Genomic DNA, 26,721 nt, shown 5'->3' on the forward strand with positions numbered 1-26,721 from the left:
GGGTCAAGATTGGAACCCAAGTAGCTTTAGGACCTCCTCTCCAATGCCCTTCCCCTTCTCCACTTGGATCCCATACTTCATTGTCATTCTTCCAAAGAGTCAAGTGCACACACTAACCTCAGGCTATTTGTACTTCTGCCCCTTTTCCTGGAACACTTTTCTTCCACATGTCTCCACAGCTTGTTCCTTCCTTTCATTTAGGTCTTTGTCTAGATTTTTACAAATTACTGTATCCAAAATACCACTCCATTTCCTGTCACTTGCTGCCCCTTACATCACCTTGACTATTTTTTTCTCAGCACTTAGCACCAATGATATCACATTTATAAATTTACATATTTATTGGCCATCTCTCTTTACTACAATATAATGTCGGTGACAGTGGGGACTTCATTTTGTTCACTAGTCTAGTTCTGCAGGATCTAGAATAATGCCTGGCGCATTGTAAGTGCCCAATCAATGATTATTGAATGAATGAATATTCTTAATGTTCTTCTCTTACTGTTGAGAAAAAACTGTAAGCCATTAAGATTGTGATAATTGTGATAAGAAATAAGGAAGAGGGGATAATATGATACAGGAAGCAATATGGAATGAACAATAGAATTCAAAGACCTGGGATTAAATCCTGATTCTGGGGCGCCTGGGTGGCTCAGTTGGTTAAGCGACTGCCTTGGGCTCAGGTCATGATCCCAGAGTCCTGGGATCAAGTCCCACATCAGGATCCCAGCTCAGTGGGGAGCCTGCTTCTCCCTCTGATCCTCTCCCCTCTCATGCTGTTTCTCTCTCTCTCTCTCAAATAAATAAAAATAAATAAATAAATAAATAAATAAATCCTGATTCTGACATTTATTAGCTGTGTATAGTAGCCTAATTCACCTAAACTCTCTGATCTTTAGTTTTTCCTCTCAAAATGGTTTCAACTCAAAAACAGGTTATTTGAGGGAACATTTAGCACAGTGGCAAGGACATAAAAAGCTTCATTTCAAAATTGACAACTGTATAATTCACTTTATAAAAGTTCATCTGTTCTTTAGAACCTATGGTTTGCATCACATCTTAAATTGCAATTTACTTTCTTTTTACTTTTATAATTACCAATTAGGAGAATATTCTGCTATATCTGTTTTCACATTTTGAAAAAGAAGGAGGGTTCTCCCTCCTGACCACCTAAAACCAGACTTCTCACAACCAGCTTCCCATTTGAGGAACTAGGTGATTGATTTTAGATATGGATATTCTGCTTTAGAACCAACTTCCCAAGTGAACAGCTACGTGATTGATTCTAGATAGGAGCCCCCTTCAGAAGACCTCTCTACTCTTCTGAAGGCCTCAGTATCAGTCAAACAGCACTACAATGTGATACACCCAATACCAAGTCAGAAGCCGTTCACCAAATCTAGTAAGAGGATTATTTCATTTCATTCATTTCATTCTTAAAGAAAGATAGATGTTAGCTTCGTGTTAGCTAACTTTTTTTAAGAGCATCCGAAATGGAAAAAGTAAAGAATGTTTGTACTTTGTCCTTTATATCTTCCAGCAAATTTGACAGGTTCTGTCATGGGCTTTGTCTACAAGTATGAAACAAAGCAGAATGTTTTATAGTAATGCAGCATATTGAAGTCCTTTCACAAAGTCGACCCTGGTAAAACAGATAATAATCCATATGAAAAGAAAGCTCTCCTTCTTACCACTTTAGGTTTTATAAAGTCTAAAATAGAACCTTTGAACTCTCATCACTTCTGAAATTCATCACTGTGATGCCTGCAGAGTTTGAAGTCTATTTTCAATTGACTATACTATTTCTGTTGGGGGGGGGAACAAAACAAAGGCATGTCTCCAGGATAATGGCCCTAAAAGTAACACTTTTTACATGTGCCCCACCAATATTAATAATATCTACCATTTATTTTGTGTGCTTCATAGTTTATAAAAGCGATTCATATGCCTATCTGACATAATCGTCCCATAATTACTCCTAGTCTTATTCATTCAACAAATATATTCTATATGCTCCTATATACCAGGTTTGGGGTTAAGTGCTGAATGTGAAGTCATGCGATCCCATGATTTAGGGGCAGCCACTATTGGTAAGTAAGTTCCAAAAATTTTAAGTGGCTGGTCCAGGATTTTAAAAGGAATAAATTGTAAAACTGAGAGTTGCAAATAAAAGCCATTATCAGCAAAAGGATCCTGTAAATAATCCCTTCCACCATTCTCAGTTTGTGAGAACTACATCACACATGACTTTTTTCCTTTCAGGAAATACCTGGTTGGTGACTTCTACATGTTTTGTATGTAATCATCATGCCCAGCAAATACACACTGTGTTCAGTGCAAAATATTTACTTCTTTATGATTATTTTTAAGTAAAAATGAACATATTAACAAACTGCAGTTACTTAGAGTATGTCCAAGAAGTGACTAGCCAAATTTGCAGTGATCTGTCACCAACAGGGAAAAGCTTTCCAGTGCCTACTTCAGATAAGAAAGGCTTTACAGACTTATTAAATATTAAATGCATTATCAAGAGGGGCACCTGCACGGCTTAGTCGGTTAAGTGTCTGACTGGCTCAGGACATGATCTCAGGGTCTTGGGATTGAGCCCTGCATCAAGCCCTGCTTGGAGCCCTCCATCAGGCTCCATGCTCAGTGAGGAATCTGCTCATCCCTCTGCTTTCCCCCAACTTGTGGTGCGTACTCTCTCTCTCTCTCTCACTTTCTCAAATAAATAAATAAAATCTTTTTAAAAAATGAATTATCAAGACACTCAGAGACTCTATGTAGAAATATTTTAAAAACTTGACAGATATATCTCCCACCTAACTGGATTAAAGTGCACTCTTGGTGTATTCAGCTAAGAAGATGCAGAAGGAACAATCATGATGTGCTCTGCCATTGTTAAGCCATAGGACAGTTTCCAGGGTGTCTTCTGCCCTAAGAAAAAGCAAAACAGGCAAGCTCACTAAAATTGTGTGTGTGTGTGTGTGTTCATATGTCTCTGTGTGTGTAATCTGCTATGTTCCAGGAACTATATTGTGATTTTGGAATGTAAAGATGAATGATGCAGAAATCCTACTCTCAAGAGGCCTTAGAATTAGTAGAGAAAGACATATAAACATGAGTGAGCTGAGGTGTCTTACGTACACATGCCAAATTAGAGGTCTGTATGGTAAATGCATAAAGGAAGAGATTGGAATTTACTTGTGATTTGTTTATTACTTGTTTAATGTCTGCTTTGACATCAGAATGAATTCCTTAAGGGCTAGAACTGTGTTCATTTTATTCCCACCTTAATCTTTCATGGATTGCATAAAACCTGGTATATAACACTATGTTTCAAGTTAATTTTGAATGAATTTCAGGCAAGAGTGAATGAATATATTGAATGGATGTATTAAACAATTAATTAATGGTAGGTTTTCTCTACGAGAACTTGGGAGATGGGAAAAGAGGTCAAGAAAGATTATATGAAAGTGATAAACTGGGAAAAGAGGGAAGCCCATCCAGACGGAAGGAGCAATATAAGCAAATCTGGGAATATGTGAAAGGTCTCAACCTTTTTTTTGGAGCAGTCCTGTGAGTGGAAATGGAGATGTGTATATTTAGGTCATGAAGTTAGATAGTGTTTTGTGCTAGAGAGCTTGGACTTTATCAATAGGTGGACATGTGGGCAATGGACATGATAAAGATTGCACTTTTGAAAGATCTATAAACAATTCATATAAAGTACCTTTAATGTTTAATCCCAATAAAATAATTGGTACCATCTAAGAAAAATGAATTTAGGACAGTTACCCCCACTTTCCCCTGGGGTAGTCTCGTCCTAAGCAGTTTTATCCCTTTGTTTCCATTACAAGAACAAATGGATATTCTACTATAGAGACATTTGTAGGCATTGCTTTTGCACTAAACTCCTCCAGAGGTGGGGCTGCCACATTATGTATTTATTTTTTTATGACTCCTTAGACTGACCTATCCATAGATGTTTACAGCACGTGTGGTCCTTAACACCTTTTTGAAAAACTCAGTTTCTTATATCTGGATTAAATTTATTTAATATTGATTAGTAAGTGATCCAGTCTACATGAAAGCACTCTTGAAATTATCACAATTTCAGTACCTTGCCTGACTCCTTAGAAGAAGCTCAGTCCCAAGCCATTTCCGCTGTAAATCCTTCACCTACTGAAGGTGAGGTTTTTGCCCCAGCTGATGCCTCTAGCCTTGTTAACTGATACCTACAGTGTAAAATACAGCTTTCACTTTGAAACTGGATTACATTTATTTCTGCTAACGCAGTTCATTGCATTTGGGAATTCTCTCTGACTCTAGCACAGAAAATATATGCTTAGGAACAGCATGTAGGAAATTGAGATATGTTTTCTTGACCTGAGTTTGAGTTCAATTTGGGGGTGCATAAGTGTTTTCTTCCTTGGTGGGGGATTGTAAGTGGATACTGGGAAGAATCCTGATGTTTTTCATTATCAGATTCCTTCCTACCTTTTTCCTTCCATTTGTTTTTTCCTAGGGCAGTTGACCTGAGATCCACATGAAACTGGAATTACACCTGGGATTAACACTTGGAATTCTTTCTTGTGTTTTTTTTTTTTTTTCCTTTTTCCAGTAGGCTGCCTGGTTATATTTAAATATGGAAATGATGGGACTCTATGCTCTCTTAAAAGAGGAAAAAGGTTGTGTCCTCACTCTTCAGTCCTTTAAAATTTCAAAATGTAAGGAATTTTAAGAAGTTATTTTTGTCTGTCTGCATTTATTTAATAATTTGATCAACAAATAATGAAATGTGTATTATCCTCAGACTCTTTGTGAGGCCACTGGGATGGATGATGGGCAAAGGTGAATAGACCCAGCTCCTGACTTCAATCAAATTAAATTCTCATAATAGTAGAAAGAACATGGAAATGCATTATGGAAATTTAATGAGATTTAGCTGGTCCCCTATTGATGGACATTTATAAATTATGGTGCATGATAATTATGTTATAATACCGAGCAGCATTTCAGAAGGGTGATATGTGCTAATATGGAAAGCTCTTCATGCATAATTAAGGAACACAAACAACAAAACCAACATATTGAGCAATAGTGCCCCCTTTGGAATTGAAAACAAAACAAAACAAAACAAAAACAGCTAGACCAAGTGGATTAGTAGATATATATTTATGCACTTTCCTGGAAGGAATTATTTAAAAAAAAAAAGGAGTGGGGGAGTTGAGGTCTTGTGCTTTTTACTTTTAACCTTTGTATAGTTTGAATTTACTACTTTATAATGTTTCTTCTATTAATGTGTTTATTCATTTTAAATATCAAATGGGTTTCTGCACTATGAGATTAGAGCTATATTTTTTCTTCTTTGTACCTCTTTCTAAAAGTGCATTGTTACATTGAGTATATAATAATATTACATACAGTATGCAAAGAGCTCTATCAGAGTCAAGTACAGTGCCATGGAAATATGGAAATATGAAGCAAGACCAGATATGGCCCCTCTTGGTCAATAAATAAGATTCTCTTATTTTTAAAGGCTCTTTATCTTGGAAACCTTTCCCTTAATGGTTTGTTTTCCAACTACAGGAGGCTCCCCAGTTGGTAGTTGGGTATGTAAGTCAGTTGTAAGTAAGCAAATTGATGCTTTTTGGGAAGTGCTGATACGTTCCACTTTCTTCGTGTCAAACCATTGTGCTTATTCAGCACAGATAATGTTTTAGTCATATTCCTTATAAAATGAACCAAATTTAACCTTCAAATATATACCCTGTGTCCCATCTATATTAAACATTAACTTTCTCATCTAATTTATTCCCCCTATGGGGCTTAGTTTTTCTTCTAAAAATAATCTCTTCCTATATGAAAAGAATTAGCAAAGAATTGTTACAAACACAGAAAAAGACAGTGTTTTAATACATAAAACAGAGAGGTGAACTTGAGATAATTACTTAGGCTATAATATAACTTATCAAAAAAATGATTTCCTCTGTCTTATGTCTAGGCAAACAGCTATTCTCTGCTTTTATTATCACTGTGGGGCATTTTCCTCTTCTGTAAGGCTGTTCTGCATTGTAGAGAATTATATTTGAAACTAAATACAAGCATTAATCCATTACTGAGGGATAAAATTGGGAATGTACCTGCAAATCACACTTCATTTAAGTTTTATTAACTTTTTATTTATTTCTACCTTTTTGGTTTATATATCTGTGCTCATTTTGGCCTAAGTGATAGGAATAAAGATGTGTCTGACACTTGTAAATATGACTCATGTGATTTGTTTATTCTGTTAAAAAACTGCTATTAGAATGGCAGTGTAAATCATCTTAGGAAATCTTATTGGTTGCCTAGTATTCAGTTGTAACTCTAGCCTGTGGGTAGAGAACCACTGTAATCATATCTTAACGAATATTCAATCTTTTTGCTCCATCCCCAAATTATGAAGTCAATCATAAGAACTGCTTGACACTCATTTCCTTTTACCTCCAATAGTAAGGAAGGTAGAAAGTAAGCAGTCAGAGAATGTTTGATTAGAAATCCAGAGAACACAATTCTGGGTGTGACTTTGCCACCAGCTACCACAAATTAGCTGACAATTCATTAAACTTTTATTTTCCTTTTTGGCAAAATAAAAGGTTTGAATTAAATAAATTTTAAGATCAGATGACAGAGGCTATATGCCTTCCAGGATAGAAGTCTGTTGCAACTAAGAACTATCCAAATAACTACAATTAACTTATTACGGTCCACAAAACATAATTAAATGGTAAACAAGATGCTGGATGTCAAAAGGAAATGTAAGCAAATAGCCCACTTTCTCATAGGTAAAAGGCTTTCTAACTCCAAAATATAATAATACTGTGTTGTAAACTTAAAGTAATGTTTGCCATATAAATTGTAGTTTAAGTTTGGGACTTGCTTACTCTACATACAGAAAGATGATTTAGATAGAGGTATACAAATATGTACAGAGTTAGAGATACATACATACATATATGCACATAAAGTCTATCATGAATAGAGTATAGAAAGTAACAAATCTTTTACAGACTAATCAGAGGACGCTGTGAAACTTATCCAAAAATACAGCAAGTATTTTTAAATTAGTCATGAAATTAAGGACATGGATTTTGACAGACTTATTTATTTATTTAATTTGTTTATTTGAGAGAGAGAGAGAGATTGAACATGTGTGCACAGGGAGGGGCAAAGGGAGAGGGAGAGAAGGAATCTTAAACTCCAGCTCGGAGCTGACATGGGGCTCAATCTCACAACCCTGAGATCATGACCTGAGCCGAAATCAAGAGTCAGATGCTTAACCGACTGAGCCACCCAGGCGCCCAACAGAGAGTTATTTCGAAAGACACATCTATCATTTTTACATCATTATTCTTTATTCCAAACCATTACAGACTAATGATGCTGTTTGTATCTGGAAGGAAATGAGGGTTGCCGGTCAGGTATAAGACAGCAGGAAGCTTAAGGATTGTGGAGAATTAAGGCAAAAGCTCTAAGTTCGTATTTATTGTTGGAAAGCTGCCAGTTTTCAATTTAAGATCTATATGGCCTCAGGTGTTCTAAAAGTATTTCAACTAAATCCTGTCATTTTGTCCATCTCATTCATTCATATTTTCATTTGCTAAACATTTCATAAAAGCCTGTTTTTAGCCAGACTAGATAACACTTGGTATTAGTCCTTCATGTGCTCATTCATGATCTGGCAGTTGGCATGGGCAGAGTCATGCTTGTGACCTGTGACTTTCTAAAACTCTATGGTATTGGATTTGATTTACACTCTGTGTCTGTAGTGCTAGAGATTGATATGTATTTTATGCTTTCAAATTACCTATCCATATTCCTATTATAGTATTCACGGCAAGCTGCTAGAGGTTTCCTTTTGCTTGTCTTTCTCCTCCTCTAGGCTGTGACCACTTCCCTCCCTGAGCAGGGAGCCTGACACGGGGCTCGATCCCAGGACCCCGGGATCATGACCTGAGCCGAAGGCAGACGCTTAACCAACTGAGCCACCCAGGTGCCTCTTAGTATCATTTTTTATAATTCTCTAGTAGGAAACAGCTTTTTAATGTACAAGGCACCCTGAATATCACACGAATAGTTCCGTTTTGTTTTGGTTTGGTTTTTTAATTGCAAATGGATCCGTGTCGGGACACCTGGGTGGCTCAGTCATTAAGCGTCTGCCTTCGGCTCAGGTCACGATCCCAGAGTCCTGGGATCGAGCCCTGCATCCGGCTCCCTGCTCCGCGGGAAGCCTGCTTCTCCCTCTCCCACTCCCCCTGCTTGTGTTCCCTCTCTCGCTGTGTCTCTCTCTATCAAATAAATAAATAAAATCTTTAAAAAAAAAAGAAAAGAAAAGAAAATGGATCCGTGTCCACACATTGAAAAAAAATAAAAGGTAGTTTCTAGATTAAAATTTTATATTTTAACTTATTTCTTGGAATTCTTTCTTTTTAATTCTTTTATCTCATTCTTCCACTCAATGCCAGATTTTATAAGCTCACCTCCAATAAACTGCTTCTCTTGTCATTAGCTTATCTTTTCTGCTACGCTTCTCCCACCCTTCCCTTTTTGTTTCCTGAAGTAAAATTTATAATCTATCTGAGGGGAGGAATTTTTAAATTTAGTATTTAAATCACCAGACCTGTAAGTTATGGTAATAAGAGATATTTTAAAAGACCGTCACCACAATCCAATATAAATACTTGAAAAATTTAAATAAATTGAATGCAAAATACTGAAAATGTTCACTTCTCTAAGGGACAGCAGGAATTCTGCTATTAATATACAGAAGCTAAAAGGTATGTCAATAACTACTTGTAGAATATGATGTTAGTAAACATTCTTAGTGAATCATAAAACTGAAGCCATGTTAAGTTTCTGTTGTTTGTTTGTGTTTTCCCAGCTCTTGGTTTCACTATTTGTTCTATTGGCTTTCTAGTCTCAATATCATTTATTTCTGCACTCATCTTTATTATTCCCTTCCTTCTATTGGCTTTGTGCTTTGTTTGTTCTTTTTCTAGCTCCCTTAGGTATGAGGTTAGGTTGTTTGAGATTTTTCTTGCTTCTTGAGGTAGGCCTGTATTGCTATATACTCCCATCTTAGAACCAATTTTGCTGAGTCCCAAAGATCTTGGACCGGTGTGTTTTCATTTTCATTTGTTTCTATGTGTTTTTTAATTTCCTCTTTGATTTCTTTGTTGACCATTCATTGTTTAGTAGCACATTATTTAGCTTCTATATATTCGTGTTCTTCCAGATTTTTTCTTGTGATTGATTTCTAGTTTCACACTGTTGTGGCTGGAAAGGATGCATGATATGACTGCAGTCTTTTTGAATTTATTGAGACTTGTTTTGTGGCCTAATGTGTTATCTATTCTGGAGAATGTTTCATGTGCCCTTCACCACTAAACGAGGCTTACAAGAAATCTTAAAGGAAATTAGTGGGAATAAAGGCCATAATTGGGAATAAGAAAATTATGAACAGAACAAATTTCACAGGTAAATGCAAACATATAATAAAAGCAATAGATTAATCACTTATAAAACCAGTATGGTGAAAACCCAAAAGCAATAAAATAAATTATATCTACAAAAATCAGTCAAGGGATTCACAGAATAAAAGGATGTAAAGTATGACATCATATACATAAAACACGGGTGTGGGGAGTAAAAAATTTAGTACTTTTAGTATGGGTTCAAACTTAAGTGACCATCAACTTAACATAGACTACTATATGCATAAGATGTTATATATGAATCTCATGGTAGCCAGAATCAAAAACCTGTAAATAGATACACAAAAAAGAAAGAAAGGAATCCAAGCACAACTTTCAAGAAAGCCATCAAACTAGAAGGGAAGAGAAGAACAAGGTATGTTAAGTTTCAAATAAAAATTTTAAAAAATTTACATTAATTTTACTAGGTAAAATATGTGGTGTTGTTTTGTTTGTTTAAAATAACAAATCCTGTAAGCCATAAGAGTATCTTATCGGTTCATGCATTGAATGTTTCATGTTTAATACAAAGTTTGGAAGACTAGAAATACTCCACAAGCAAACAAACAGTAATTACTCCTTCATAATTACCATGCAACTTTATCGCCATGCATTGTTATAATTATTTTAAATACTCTCCATTTTCATGATAGACCATAATGTCTTCCAGCACATTACAATCTGTGGCTTATAACTGCATCTCACTTCCACAAAGGCCTCTTCTTCACTTAGTCTGTATTTTAACTACTGTGAAAAGAGACTAAACAAAATTAATTGGTAGCATAATATTGCAATAAGGAAATTGTAGACAATATAATATTTCTGTGCAATACTGAAATCATCTCATTATTCAGAGGATTCATGTTTAACATCTAAGATATATTCCTTCTTCCTCTGTTAAAAAACCAGGCACAATCAAATCAGTGCTTCTCAAACTGATATGTGCCCAAGAATCACCTGAAGATCTGGTTCAAATGCAGATTTTGATTAGGTAGGTCTAGGGAAGGGCCCAGATTCTGCATTTCTAATATTCTCCCAAGTACTGATCCTATTGCTGCTCGTCCTTGGGCCACACTTTGAATAGCATCACTTTCAAGTATTATGTAAACCTATGTGCAAAATGCTGTTAACAATATGCACACACACGTGTGTACACATGCACATGTGCATATATAAACTTCACCCTGACCTTTGCTACAATACTTTCAAACTCAAGCCTGGAAATTAATTGCTACTGTTAAAAGACTTAACACAAACAGAAACAGCATTCAACCTGGGAAAGTCTGCCAAGTAAGCACTAGGTAATTTCTCTCTGAAGTGAGATGAAGTAGAGTCAAGGAAGGCTTTCTGAAGAACATGGCATTTGAGCTGCTTTCTGAAGGCTGATTAGTAGTTTGCCAGATGGAGGGTGTGTAAATGGGGGGGGTGGGTGGGTGGGTGGGGAAGCTGGGAAAGGAAATTCCAGGCATGGGGAAAGGCATATAGGGGTGAGGAGACTGCAGGCCACAGGCGTGGGAGGAGTCTGGCAAAAGATAGGATCAAGGGAAAAAATTCTCTTCTAATAGTAGAGTTTGGATTTTATCTTTAGATATTTAGAAATCACCTGAGAACTAGAAGATTATATAAATCTTAATTCATCTAGTTGACTGTTTTCTCTTACACTCTCAATGAAATCCATCCCCCAACCTCCCCAGGAAGCTAAAAATCAGAATTACATGCCTAAATTCAAGGACAATATTATGGATATTCCATCCTTTTTTAATTTTTAATTTAAATAAATTTGAAAATTTGTTTCTGGGATTTCATTTTTTTACTTCATTTAATAAAAATTTGTGCCACATCATAATCATCTTCAAATCAAGAAGGTAATAAGGATGTTTCAACATAGTAATATCAATAAATATAAATAGGTGACTACCAACATCCATAGTCTAACGGCTTATGAAGATCTTCGAATACCAGGGTGGCTAAGATTTGAAGCCTCTAAGACACTGTAAGACACAACTCACAAAGACATCTCAGTTGAGATGGCTTTTTAAGTTTCCCTTAGTGTTAAAAATATTGTTTTGAAAGTTCTTTTTTCAATAATGAAAAATTTCAAGGTAGGTTTACAACCCAGACTCTCATCGTCTATGTATAATTGATCCTTGGCAAGCTAAAATATTGTTATTTGGTAATATTTGTTTTAAAGAGGCTTCTATAAAATTTCTCTATACCAGTAGATAGGAGAAATCCTAAGGTTAATAATTTGTTCAGAGGCTTTTCTTTTCCTGCCAGTGCTGCTCCCCTAATTCCGTAGTTTCCAAGGGTTCACCAAGAAGGTCTTTAAATATATATGTGTGTGGGTATATACATGCCAAAGAGACACATTTTGGGGTGGCAATGCCCATGTGTAGACAGCACAGTACTTATCCTAGTAGTAAAATACAGATTTGATGGATTTAAACAGCCAATAGATCTCTAGCAATTGAGTAACAAAAAATAGTAGTAAGAATAATTTTTTTTAAAACCACAGTAGAAAAAGGAACAGGGAGCATTCAGTGTAGGCAATGGAATGTTAACATACATAAGAAAACATGACTTGTATCATACTCAGGGGATATTGGAAGTCGAACTTTGGTGCGGACTCAGGAGGGGAAGCTGGACGGATGGTCCATTGACAAGCTGCAGTTAGCAAGAGCCATCTTGGAAACATGGATCCTCTCAAATCTTTTCACTGTTCTTGGAGGGCAGTCAGTTGCAAGTTCTGTGGCCAAACCAACCATGGAGTTAGAGTGGGACAGAGCTGAGGAACAATAAGCCTCGGTGATTAAACACTCTGAACTCTGACTCTGCTAAGTAACTTTGTTTCATAGCTGATACATGGGCAGTGGCTAATAAAGATACTAAGCAATAGTGATAGTTGTAGCTAATGTGGATTTAATAATCGTTTATGTACCTTACGCTGTTTTAAACACTTTTCACACATGAATTTATTTAATCTTCACAACAGCTGCCTGAGGTAGGTAACGTTATTACCCTCATCTCATACGTGAGGAAAATGAGTCACAGAAATATTAAAAAAAATTTTTTAAGGTGTCTGGTGTCTTGTAGTTAGTAAGTCAGGGAGCCAGGAAGCAGACTGCTAAACCAGACTGCTAAACACTGAAATGCACCCAAACTAAGTGACAAAGCCTACAGAAACATGAATGACCTCAAGAGAAGTCATTATCATATTCTAGACTATTAGAATCAGTATATTATATACTCAAAAAGAATCCATCTTAGGAGACAATAAAGAGAATCCTGCCTCAGACAGTAGAAAGTATGACTCATGGAAGTTATTATCCCAAGAAGAATAAAAGGCAGAGTCTGCATTTTTTTTCAGCAGGAAATTTAAGGTATTTCTAGATTTATTTGCCTTTTGTGAGAAATTTGTACTATTGCCAGTTATAAACTCACATGTCAGCATGACCATCCCATTTGAATGAGTAAATATACCTTGAATTTTTAAAATATCAAGAGAGAAAATATCCTATAGTGAGGAATGATTATACATGTATAATGATATATAGGCACATTATAGGCACATATTTATGTATGCTTTTGGAGTCTCACAGGAAATTTTCTTTAGCATAGAGTTCTAGGATCCTTGATTGCTTTTATCCTTTCAGTTCTTCATCTGGAGAAAGAATTTAGACTACTTCAGTGTCATGGCAGCAACTGTCTGCAGGCACTTCATGATTCAGCCTTTCCTTTGTGTGATTTCTGTGGCTTCACCAAAGTCACTGAAGTTGGAGGCTCCCAAAAGCAGACAGTTGGGAAGCACTTGTGCTCCATGAGGAATGACATTGGTTGAGTTATGTGCCAGGATGAGTTACATATTACACCCCCCCATGCCTCCTCTATAGGCAGGCAAGACAATTTATTTTTAATTTCACCCAACCAATTCTGACCTTCTGTCTGTTTGAGTCAGTATTTCCTTCAATATTGGTTATTAGAATTCTGCTGCTAATAGAGTAAACTAAAAGGATTGAGTAAATACTGCTGCCACTTAAAGCCAAATGATTTTCAAATATTTGTGGATACCCACTCATTTCTTTTTTCCCTATTGATTTTGGAGACAATTGGAAGTCTCATAAATTCCATAATCTTTTTTTTTTCTTTATCCAGATTAGTAAATGCAAGCAAGCTAGCTGGAGTGGAAATGGAGAGGAATGGGTGTTGGGGAAAACAATATCAGTTATCTATTAAGATTATAATGTTGCGGGCGCCTGGGTGGCTCAGTTGGTTAAGCGACTGCCTTCGGCTCAGGTCATGATCCTGGAGTCCCGGGATGGAGTCCCATATTGGGCTCCTTGCTCAGCAGGGGATCTGCTTCTCCCTCTGACCCTCCCCCCTCTCATGTGCTCTCTCAAATAAATAAATAAAATCTTTAAAAAAAAAAGATTATAATGTTGTATGTCAATTGCAAAATTTAGTGATATGAAACAATAAAGATTTATTTAGCTTACATATTTGTGGGATCATCTTTACTGACCTCACCTGGTCTGTGGTCAACTGCATGTTATCTGTGTATCTCTGCTGATTTTAGTTGAGCTCACTCACATGTCCAGGTGATGGCCTTGGCTCTGATGGTAGGGATGACTCACCTATACTTGTATCTCATCCTTCAGCAGGCCAGGTTGAGGATATTCATGTGGTTATGCAGAGAAGCAAAAGAAGCAAAACTCAATGCTTAAAAATATTTTAGTCTTCTGCTTGCATCTCATTTGCTAACAGTTCATTGGCTAGAGAAATTCACATGGGATCAGACCAAGATTCAGAGGGCTCAACAATACTACATGGCAAAAGGCAAGGATACGAGGAGGGATAAAGAATTAAGATCATGGGGTGCCTGGGTGGCTCAGTCATCAAGCGTCTGCCTTCAGCTCAGGTCATGATCCCAGGGTCCTGGGATTGAGCCCCACATCGGGCTCCCTGCTCAGCAGGAAGCCTGCTTCTCTCTCTCTCACTCCACTGCTTGTGTTCCCTCTCTTGCTGTGTCTCTCTCTGTCAAATAAATAAATAAAATCTTAAACAAAAAAAAGAATTAAGATCATGCAGGGGAGGAAAAATAATTTTCCTTCTACCTTTCTAGGTTCTTGGCTGGGACTCCCCTCCCCCCATAAAGACATATTAACAGGAGAAAAAAACAAAAAGAAGTTTAATAACATATATACCTCTTGTATGGAGATATCTAGGAAAATCTAGTAACTCCCTGAAATGGCTGAAGTCACCATCTTGAATACCATCTTCAGCTAAAGACAGAAGAAGATGCTGGGGAGGGGGCAGGGAGGCCAGTTGTGGGAGATTACCAGGAAAAGCACAGTAAACAAGAGTAAGGTTGTTGCATAGATTTAAGTCCTTGCTTCTCCACTGATAAGAGTTTCTTGAGATTTAGAGTATTTTTTTCTTCCACATACAAAGAGGGAGATACTGTTACAAATAGAGATTTCCCTTATAAATATAAATGTCTTACAAAAGGGTAACTTCCAGTCAGTTTTCAGAGCTTTTCCTCCATCTATTGTTTCTTAAAAATAATCAGCCTAAATTAATCCTTATGCCAAAGAGGCATATTCTTCAGGGGTATATTCTGCTCCCCTTCAACCATTAATACAATTAATCTTTAGAAGAACATATTTTCCCAGGGGGTGGGGGAGGAAGGGGTCCATTTTAGTTTTCAGATTATAAATTTGCAAACTTTGTATTTGTTTTATCCAAGCAAATAAACTAGCAAAAAAATCCTTCCAGCCATGTTAATTCATTGATCAAGTTTTTTAGACCAATATGGCTTTCTTTTTATTCATTTTTAAACATATTTGTCATAATAACAAGCTGCAATTTTTCTAGTCAAATAGGGATTTGGAGGGGGCATCGATTCTCAAAGAATAAGTTTCTTCCTGTTGTGTTTTAAAAGATTATCAAATAAGTCAACTCAAGTCACCCAGGACCACTACATTTCCCCCAGTCCAGGATTCATTTGTTAAGAGCCATTTCCTTTGACTATATTTTATCATGAGGACTCATTTGATATTCAAATAATTGTTCTCCCTGGGATACTGACTAGATTTCACTGGGAAATTGGAGTGAAAGGGGTTCGATGGACAATCAGCTTCTAGCCGTTTTGAAATTGCAGAGGTTAATGAGAAAAAAAAAACTGATTTGGTTGTAATTAGCAAAATGGTTCCCTTTTTAGAAGGCAGCTCCTAAGGATCTCTTTCCAAAATAGAATCCTACAGTTTCTACTGTGAAAACATAGTTAATTTGAGGGGGAAATATTTATCTACCCACAAATACTGGTTATGAATATATTTCTAATGTGAAAAAGCAAAATTCAACTGAGTACTTTTTAAAGATATTATTGACTTGATTCAAGGATTTGTGAATCAGACAGCCTCTCCTCAAGCAGGTAGAGAGGAGCTCTGAGGACCTGTGCAAATGGGAGGCTTCTATAGCAGAGGTAGCAGGAACAAGAAAGTTGTAGTGGCAAAAAGTGGATTGGTTGTGGCAAGGTCACTTTTCTTTAGGGGATGGCAGGGGTCTATCAGGTAAATTACCTCACTAGTGCTGATCAGGTGGCTCCTGATTGACTGTTTTAAAATTCCATTTCTGGGAGAGCCAAAACTGTAATTAAGTTAGGTCTTGGTTTGGTGACATGGAGCTTAGCATAAGTGACTCCATTTTGGACCCGTTGTCTGGTTTTTAGCATTAATATAACTGGAAGGAGTCAACATTCCCCTCTTTACTTTTAAGGCAAGTTCACATTCTGCTTCAACTGATTATTTTTTCAACAATATTTTTTGTTCTCTTTTGTGGTCTGCCAGTACTTTTTTGAAGCCCCGTTAGAATAGCAGCCAACATAATTGAGACTAAAAGGGGGCCAAATATCTCTCCAGAAGCAAGACAACTTCAAAAGATAGGCATTACAAAGCACTACTGTGACTCAAATAATCACTTGTTTTTAGGGGGATTTGCTAATGTAGAATTGGTTTCTTATCTTCCCAGCCCCTAGTGAGCCTTTACTGTGCAAATTCGCTGATGGAGGACAAAAGAAGCGACAGAATCAAAGCAAATACACCCAGAATGGAAGGCCTTGGCCCAGGGAAGGAGAGGTGAGTCCTGACTGACTTTTGCTCAGAAATATAGCAGCGGATATCCCTCAGAATGGTGGCAAGACAGACATCTGGGACCCTGATGAAATCAGGTCCTGTAGAAAATCACATGGCTTCAAAGGGGGCAAATGAGTAGGCCTATATTAATGTGCACAGGATAAAATTACTTGAGGAGGAGTGTAGGACTTCAAAATTGACCTCAGTTCTGTACTACAATAAGTCTTCTGTCTTTAACCAAGCCTTAACCCAATATATACTCACTGAAAGAATTATCCACAAAGAATTGATCCATAATTGTATAGTAGCCAAGAAATATTTTCAATGAAATCAATAGTGAGAGTTGAATGTGTTTGGGAAAAAACACAAATTTAGATTTATTTTATTCTCCCATTGAGATATTCTACTTGCGCATATATGTGTATTTATGCATTTTCCTATTTGTTCATAAATGTGTTGATATGTATTTTATATATGTATATAACAATATAAAAATGGCATTTTCTGTTGGTCAAGAAAAAGGGAGAAATTTCACATACACAGGGTTTCGTTTTTCACAACAAAAAGAAAAGCACTGAGCAGTTAATTATCCATTTACCCTCTTAACACAAGAGAGTAGAAAAGCAAGCTTATGCATCCAATGACACTTGGGAATTAATTCCTTTTGGTTATTTTTGTTGTAAGAAGACAAGGAAGGGGCGCCTGTGTGGCTCAGTTGGTTAAGCGACTGCCTTCGGCTCAGGTCATGATCCTGGAGTCCCGGGATCGAGTCCCGCATCGGGCTCCCTGCTCGGCAGGGAGTCTGCTTCTCCCTCTGACCCTCCTCCCTCTCATGCTCTCTGTCTCTCATTCTCTCTGCCTCAAATAAATAAATAAAAATCTTTAAAAAAAAAAAAGAAGACAAGGAAAAGGTGTCTGGGCTTCTAAGGGGTCTTTTTATTCTTTGTGAAATGGAATGGAGTTGCTTGAATGACTTGAATAAACATTATTTTGTACCAAGGCCTTAATTTCAACAGAAGAGCTTTATTTCCTATTTCTATTCAAAGCACCTACTTCTCCATTTCTCATTTAAGAGGCATCCCACTTGATGCATCATTAACAGTTGTAAGGAAGGAAAAGAGGGTGGGGTTTTCCTCAGCAAAACCTTTAGCCATTTTTTAGTTTCTAACACTTGTCTGTTTTGAGTATTTCCATGCAGGTCTCAAAACCCCTCTTAAATTGTATAGTTATGTTCAAATATTGTATAATCTATAACTCATTTTTTTAAGACATGAAAAAGAGAATCGCCACTGAACACTTGAAACTAATGAAAAGGAAAGTTTGAAAACTTCAATTTAGAAAGGCTATTTGTGTTATGTTCAAAAAAAGGAGAGGAAAGGGAATGACCCTTGTGTTTTTAGGTAAGGGTTAGTGATCAGCATTTAGCCCCATTGCCCCTGGAAGACAGCTGATTTCTGAGAACACTCATTATGACATCCATCCGATTCCAAACATCTATAGTCTAGAAAGACTCATTTGATCTTAAAATTCTATTGGGTCAAATGCTCGCTGGTGAGAGAGATTTCTGGATCATAGACCATCACCAAGAACCTTGATGGTCAATTAGATGACTTGGCAGTGAAGACCAAAACCTCAGTTCCTGTCCCCATAAGAACCTGAATTATCACACCCACAAAAAGGATGCCAGCTTGAGCAAGACACTGCCCTTGAATCTACATTTCTTAGAAACCAAACCAATAAACATAAGAGAAATATAGACTAAAGCTGACACATACAAATCTAGGGCTTTAGATTGAGATCATGATAAAGACCATGTGTACTATTGCCACAGAAGCATTGTGGAGTCAAGTTTAGCACACAGAGCATCTTGTAGTTTAAATATAGGTTTTAAACATATATTTCTAATCTCTATTTTCAAAAGTTGCTTTTTAAGAGTTCTACATTTTCCTGTTGAACTGTGAAAATCGAGGGTAAATTTATCGGTGACCCATAAAAAGGTATTCCAAGTATGTAGACACATTCAGAGGAAAGAAACTAGGAAAAGAAGTGGTGTGCACTAAAAATATGTTTGTCAGATATCTTGATTTTGAGATAAGCATATTAATTATTACACCTTGATTGTGGTCTTAGGGTAGACATTCTGAATGTTGCATAACTTTGTGTGCCCATCATAATATATATTTTTGCTTCTATTTCCCCTTGCATTATGCTTCCTAGAGTACATTATGTTAGCATCGTTGATAAAGTATGACATAAAGCAAATTATTCCTATGTAAGCAATATTTAATTAATATTTATATACCAGGAAATTCTAATTACTGTATTTCATTGTTTCTAAGACACATGTTTTCATTGTTTTTCCACATCTTAACACTTCTGAAATTGGTTCTCCTCTTCTAATCAATGGCATTATTATAAGACAATTTGCATTTGCTCTTGTTACTCACCTGGGGAAACTACCTACATTCTCTGTTTAAGGTCTTTGACCACACTGACTGCATGAATTGAAACTCTAACCAAAGCAAGGACTATGGGTCAGATTCTTGGGAGAGATTTTCTTTGTGTCCTTCCAGTGTTAAGACTGAGACATAGATCTTCCCTTGAACTCAATTTCTGATGGATGGTCTTATTTTCCATTTTCTTTTTTTTCCTTTTTTTAGAAGGCAAACCAAATCACCTTTATTATGTTTTGTTAATCACCATACAATTCATCATTAGTTTTTGATGTAGTGTTCCATGATTCATCGTTTGTGTATAACACCCAGTGCTCCATTCAGTACATGCCCTCTTTAATACCCATCACCAGGCTAACCCATCCCGCCACCTCCCTCCTCTCTAGAACCACAGTTTCTTTCTCAGAGTCCATAGTCTCTCATAGTTCGTCTCCCCCTCCGATTTCCCCCTCTTCATTTTTCCCCTCCTGCTATCTTCTTCTTCTTTTTTGTTTTTGTTTTTTTAACATATAATGTATTATTTGTTTCAGAGGTACAGGTCTGTAATTCAACAGTCTTACACAATTCACAGCACTTACCATAGCAGATACCATCCCCAATGTCTATCACCCAGCCACCCCATCCCTCCCAACCCCACCACTCCAGCAACCCTCAGTTTGTTTCCTGAGATTAAGAATTCCTCATATCAGTGAGGTCATATGATACATGTCTTTCTCTAATTGACTTATTTTGCTCAGCATAATACCCTCCAGTTCCATCCACATCATTGCAAATGGCAAGATTTCATTCCTTTTGATGGCTGCATAATATTCCATCGTATATACATATACCACCTCTTCTTTAACCATTCATCTGTCGATGGACATCTTGGCTCTTTCCATAGTTTGGCTATTGTCGACATTGCTGCTATAAACATCGGGGTGCACGTACCCCTTCGGATCCCTACATTTGTATCTTTGGGGTAAATACGCAGTAGTGCAATTGCTGGGTCATATGGTAGCTCTATTTTCAACTTTTTGAGGAACCTCCATACTGTTTTCCAGAGTGGCTGCACCAGCTTACATGCCCACAACAGTGTAGGAGGGTTCCCCTTTCTCTGCATCCCCACCAACATCTGTCATTTCCTGACTTGTTAATTTTAGCCATTCTAAGTGGTGTGAGCTGATATCTCATTGAGGTTTTGATTTGGATTTCCCTGATGCCGAGTGACGTTGACACTTTTCCATATGTCTTTTGGCCTTTTGGATGTCTTCTTTGGAAAAATATCTGTTTGTGTCTTCTGCCCATTTCATGATTGGATCATTTGTTCTTTGGGTGTTGAGTTTGATGAGTTCTTTATAGATTTTGGATACGCCCTTTATCTGATATGTCATTTGCAAATATCTTCTCCCATAATGTCAGTTGTCTTTTGGTTTTGTTAACTGTTTCTTTTGCTGTGCAAAAGCTTTTTATCTTGATGAAGTCCCAGTAGTTCATTTTTGCCCTTGCTTCCCTTGCCTTTGGCCATGTTTCTAGGAAGAAGTTGCTGCAGCTGAGTTCGAAGAAGTTGCTGCCTGTGTTCTCCTTTAGGATTTTGATGGACTCCCGTCTCACATTGAGGTCTTTCAACCATTTGGAGTCTATTTTTTTGTGTGGTGTAAGGAAATAGTCCCGTTTCATTCTTCTTCATGTGGCTGTCCAATTTTCCCAACACCATTTGTTGAAGAGACTGTCTTTTTTCCATTGGACATTCTTTCCTGCTTTGTCGAAGATGACTTGACCATAGAGTTGAGGGTCCATTTCTGGGCTCTCTATTCTGTTCCATTGATCTATGTGTCTGTTTTTGTGCCAGTACCATACTGTCTTGATGATGACAGCTTTGTAACAGAGCTGGAAGTCCAGAATTGTGATGCTGCCAACTTTGCTTTTCTTTTCAACATTCCTCTGGCAATTCGGGGTCTTTTCTGGTTCCATACAAATTTTAGGATTATTTGTTCCATTTCTTTGAAAAAAGTGGATGGTATTTTGATGGGGATTGCATTGAATGTGTAGATTGCTCTAGGTATCATTGACATCTTCACAATATTTGTTCTTCCAATCCATGAGCATGGAACGTTTTTCCATTTCTTTGTGTCTTCCTCAATTTCTTTCATGAATATTATATAGTTTTCTGAGTACAGATCCCTAGCCTCTTTGGTTAGATTTATTCCTAGGTATCTTATGGTTTTGGGAGCAATTGTAAATGGGATCAACTCCTTAATTTCTCTTTCTTCTGTCTTGTTGTTGGTGTATAGGAATGCCACTGATTTCTGTGCATTGATGTTATATCCTGCCACTTGACTGAATTCCTGTATGCGTTCTAGCAGTTTTGGGATGGAGTCTTTTGGGTTTTCCACATAAAGTATCATATCATCTGCAAAGAGTGAGAGTTTGACTTCTTCTTTGCCAGTTTGGATGCCTTTTATTTCTTTTTGTTGTCTGATTGCTGTGGCTAGGATTTCTTTCTTTTTTTTTTTTAAAGATTTTATTTATTTATTTAACAGAGAGAGACACAGCGAGAGAGGGAACACAAGCAGGGGGAGTGGGAGAGAGAGAAGCAGACATCCCACAGAGCAGGGAGCCTGATGCAGGGCTCGATCCCAGGACCCTGGGATCATGACCTGAGCCGAAGGCAGACGCTTAACGACTGAGCCACCCAGGCGCCCCTGTGGCTAGGACTTTTAATACTATGTTGAATAACAGTGGTGATAGTGGATATCCCTGCCTTAGGCAGAAGGCTCTCAGTTTTTCCCCATTGAGAATGATATTAGCTGTGGGTTTTTCATAGATGGTTTTTATGATATTGAGGTATGTACCCTCTATCCCTATACTCTGAAGAGTTTTAATCAAGAAAGGATGCTCTACTTTGTCAAAGGCTTTTTCTGCATCTATTGAGAGGGTCATAGGTTCTTGTTCTTTCTTTTATTAATAAAAAAAATTGTGTCACATTGATTGATTTGTGGATGTTGAACCAACTTGCAGCCCAGGAATAAATCCCACTTGGTCGTGGTGAATAATCCTTTTAATGTACTGTTGGATCCTATTGGCTAGTATTTTGGTGAGAATTTTTGCATCCATGTTCATCAAGGATATTGGTCTGCAATTCTCCTTTTTAATGGGGTCTTTGTCTGGTTTTGGGATGAAGGTAATGGTGGCCTCATAAAATGAGTTTGGAAGTTTTCCTTCCATTTCTATTTTTTGGAACATTTTCAGAAGAATAGGTATTAATTCTTCTTGAAATGTTTGGTAGAATTCCTCTGGGAGGACATCTGGCCCTGGGCTTTTGTTTATTGGGAGATTTTTGATGACTGCTTCAATTTCCTTAGTGGTTATAGGTCTGTTCAGGTTTTCTATTTCTTCCTGGCTCAGTTTTGGTAGTTGATACTCTCTGGGAATGCATCCATTTCTTCCAGATTATCTAATTTGCTGGCATATAGTTGCGCATAATATGTTCTTATAATTGTTAGTATTTCTTTGGTGTTGGTTGTGATCTCTCCTGTTTCATTTTTGATTTTGTTGATTTGGGTCCTTTCTCTTTTCTTTTTGATAAGTCTAGCCAGGGGTTTATCAATCTTGTTAATTCTTTCAGAGAACCAGCTCCTAGTTTCGTTGATCTGCTCTGCTGTTCTTTTGGTTTCTATTTGATTGATTTCTGCTCTGATCTTTATTATTTCTTTTCTCCTGCTGGGTTTAGGCTTTATTTGCTGTTCTCTCTCCAGCTCCTTTAGGTGTACGGTTAGGTTGTGTATTTGAGATCTTTCTTGTTTCTTGAGAAAGGCTTGTATTGCTATATACGTTCCTCTTAGGACTGCCTTTGCTGTATCCCAAAGATTTTGAATAGTTGTGTTTTCATTTTCATTGGTTTCCATGAATTTTTTTAATTCTTCTTTAATTTCCTGGTTGACCCATTCATTCTTTAGTAGGATGCTCTTTAGCCTCCATGTATTTGAGTTCTTTCCGACTTTCCTCTTGTGATTGAGTTCTAGTTTCAAAGCATTGTGGTCTGAAAATAAGCAGGGAATGATCCCAGTCTTTTGGTACTGGTTGAGACCTGATTTGTGACCCAGGATGTGATCTATTCTGGAGAATGTTCCATGGGCACTAGAGAAGAATGTGTATTCCATTGCTTTGGGATGGAATGTTCTGAATATGTCTGTGAAGTCCATTTGGTCCAGTGTGTCATTTAACGTCTTTATTTCCTTGTTGATCTTTTGCTTAGATGATCTGTCCATTTCAGTGAGGGGGGTGTTAAAGTCCCCCAGTATTATTGTACTGTTGTCAATGTGTTTCTTTGCTTTTGTTATTAATTGCCTTATATAATTGGCTGCTCCCATGTTAGGGGCATAGCTATTGACAATTGTAAGATCTTCTTGTTGGATAGACCCTTTAAGTAGGATATAGTGTCCTTCCTCATCTCTTATTACAGTCTTTGGTTTACAATCTAATTTGTCTGATAGAAGGATTGCCACCCCAGCTTTCTTTTGGTGTCCATTAGCATGGTAAATGGTTTTCCATCCCCTCACTTTCAATCTGGGGATGTCTTTGGGTCTAAAATGAGTCTCTTGCAGACAGCATATTGATGGGTCTTGTTTTTTAATCCAATCTGATAGCCTGTGTCTTTTGATTGGGGCATTTAGCCCATTTACATTCAGGGTAACTCTTGAACGATAGGAATTTAGTGCCATTGTATTGCCTGTAAGGTGACTGTTATTGTATATTGTCCGTGTTCCTTTCTGGTCTATGTTGCTTTTAGGCTCTCTCTTTGCTTAGAGGACCCCTTTCCAGATTTCTTGTAGGGCTGGTTTCGTGTTTGCAAATTCCTTTAGTTTTTGTTTGTGGAAGCTTTTTATCTCTCCTTCTATTTTCAATGACAGCCTAGCTGGATATAGTATTCTTGGCTGCATATTTTTCTCGTTTAGTGCTCTGAATATATCATTCCAGTCCTTTCTGGCCTGCCAGGTCTCTGTGGATAGGTCTATTGCCAATCTAATGTTTCTACCATTGTAGGTTACAGATCTCTTCTTCCAAGCTGCTTTCAGGATTTTCTCTTTGTCTATGAGACTCGTAAGTTTTACTATTAGATGTTGGGGTGTTGACCTATTTTTATTGATTTTGAGAGGGGTTCTCTGTGTCCCCTGGATTTTGATGCCTGTTTCCTTCCCCAAATTAGGGAAGTTCTCTGCTATAATTTGCTCCAATATACCTTCTGCCGCACTCTGTCTTTCATCTTTTTCTGGGATCCCAATTATTCTAATGTTGTTTCGTCCTATGGTATCACTTATCTCAATTTTTGCCCTCGTGATCCAGTAGTTGTTTATGTCTCTTTTTCTTCGCTTATTTTCCATCATTTGGTCTCCTATATCACTAATTCTCTCTTCTGCCTGATTTATCCTAGCAGTCAGAGCCCCCATTTTTTATTGCACCTCATTAATAGCCTTTTTGATTTTGACTTGGTTAGATTTTAGTTCTTTTATTTCTCCAGAAAGGGTTTCTCTAATAACTTCCATGCTTTTTTCAAACCTACCTAGTACCCTTAAAATCATCATTTTGAACTCTAGTTCTGACATCGTACCAATGTCCGTAATGAGTAGGTCCCTGACAGTCAGTACTGCCTCTCATTCTTTTTGTTGAGGTGATTATTTCCGCTTGTCATTTTGTCCAGAGGAGAATAGATGAATGAGAGAACAAAATGCTAACAGGGTAGCAACGTCCCCAGAAAATATACTCTAAACAAATCAGAAAAGACCTGAAGCCGGGGGAAAAGAAAGGGAAAGAAAGAAAAGAGAAAAAGATAAAAACAAACAAAAACACATCAAAACAAAAAAACAGAATATGTTCAAATATGATCAGGCTGGTGCATAGATCAGTGCCACACCCTAGATTTTGGGTGTATTTTGGTCTGTTAAAAGAAAGTGCCTCCCAAAATTTTAAGGAAAGAAAAACTTATATATGTACAAAAATAAGGGTTAATATGATGAAGGGATGGAATATGAATGTAAAGATGAAAATTATAAAAGATTTTATAAAAGGAATTGATAAGATAAGAAGTCGTTTGAAAAAAGAAAGAAGAGGATATAAAAAAAAGAAAAAAAAAGGTAGAGAATGTGATCAGGCAGGAGACTAGAACAAAGCCATACACTAGAGATTTAGGGTATATTTTGATCTGTTAGAAGAAACTCTATCTCAAAATTTTAAAGAGAGAACAACTTATACATATATATATATATATATATGTATATATATATATATATATATATATATATGTATGCCAAAAATAAGGGTAACTGCTACGAAGGCTAGAATATGACTCTAAAAATGAAAAATAAAAATGAGATTGATAAGATGTTGGTTGAAAAAGGGAAAAAGAAAAATTCAAAAAAAGAAGTTTAAAAAAAATTAACTTTTAAAGACTAGGAATCATGGGAAAAAAGCCATCAATTCTATGTGCAGTATTGCCCTAGTGCTGGAGTTCGGCTGTTCTCATTGATTGGTAAACTTGGTCTTGGGTGGTGGTTCTTACTGATCTTCTGGGGGAGGGGCCTGTTGCTGTGGTTCCCAAATGTCTTTGCTGGAGGCAGAATTGCCCTGTGCTTGCCGGTCTGGGCTAAGTAATCTGCTCAGGTTTGCTCTCAGGAGCTTTTGTTCCCTGCAAGGTTTCCATATAGCTTTGGAGGACGAGAGTGAAAATGGCGGCCTCCCAATCTCTGCCTCAGAGGAGCCGAGAACTTGGGTCCCCACTCCTCAGTGCTCTGCCAGAGAAAAGCAGTCAATCACTCCTGTCTCCCCGGTCTCCAGCTGCACTCTGTGCTCACCCGGCCTGTGACCAAGCATTTCTATATCTGGCACCCAACTCAGTGTGGAGTCTCCAAACCCAGCAGATCCCTGTGGTGTGCTCCTGGAGTCTCCCCGGATCTGCCGCTTGTTGGGTCCCTGCTGGAGGAGCAGTGGCCTGACTGTGGCACAGATCACGGTTTATGGCACCCCAAGCTGAGAGCCCACTCCTTGGCTCCATCTCTGCAGCCGGCTTCCCTGCTCCGATACCTGGGAGCTCTGCCACACTCAGGCACCCCCGTCTTTCTGTGACCCCAAGGGTCCTGGGACCACATTGTTCCACAAGGGTTCCCATCCCCTGCTTAGCCACTGGAGCGAGGTCCCTCAGCAGAGCCAACTTCTAAAAGTTCTGATTTTGTGCTCCGCAGCTCTATCCCTTGCCAGAAGCATCTGACAGAGGCCCCCTCCCCCACCATCTAGCCTCCTGAATATCACCTTGGATTCCCAAATGTCTTTGCTGGAGGTGGAATTGCCCCGCCCTTGCCGGGTCCACGCTAAGTAATCTGCTCGGGTTTGTTCTCGGGAGCTTTTGTTCCCTGCAAGCTTTCCGTACAGCTTTGGAGGATGAGAGTGAAAATGGCAGCCTCCCAATCTCTGCCCTGGAGGAGCTGAGAACTCAGGGCCCCAATCCTCAGTGTGCCTCCAGAGAAAAGCAGTCACTCCCGTCTTCCCGGTCTCCGGCCGCACTCCGTGCTCACCCGGCTCTGTGACCAAGCATTTCTGTCTCTGGCACATGACCTCGTTTGGAGTCTCCAAACCCAGCATATCCCT

The 26,721-nt window shown here is 37.8% G+C and overlaps 1 protein-coding gene across 6 annotated transcripts in view; it reads left to right on the forward strand.

Annotated features, from left to right (window-relative positions):
• Positions 1 to 26,721, forward strand: part of RBMS3 (RNA binding motif single stranded interacting protein 3) — a 725,792-nt gene that overhangs the window by 574,396 nt on the left and 124,675 nt on the right. For all 6 annotated transcript variants that reach the window (XM_021678925.1, XM_021678924.1, XM_021678926.1 and 3 more), the window contains exon 7: positions 16,545 to 16,651. In XM_021678925.1, coding sequence (XP_021534600.1) covers positions 16,545 to 16,651 — 107 coding nt within the window. The remainder of the gene's footprint in view (positions 1 to 16,544; positions 16,652 to 26,721) is intronic.

Source organism: Neomonachus schauinslandi, chromosome 1, assembly GCF_002201575.2.
Source record: "Neomonachus schauinslandi chromosome 1, ASM220157v2, whole genome shotgun sequence".
Classification (NCBI taxonomy): domain Eukaryota; kingdom Metazoa; phylum Chordata; class Mammalia; order Carnivora; family Phocidae; genus Neomonachus; species Neomonachus schauinslandi.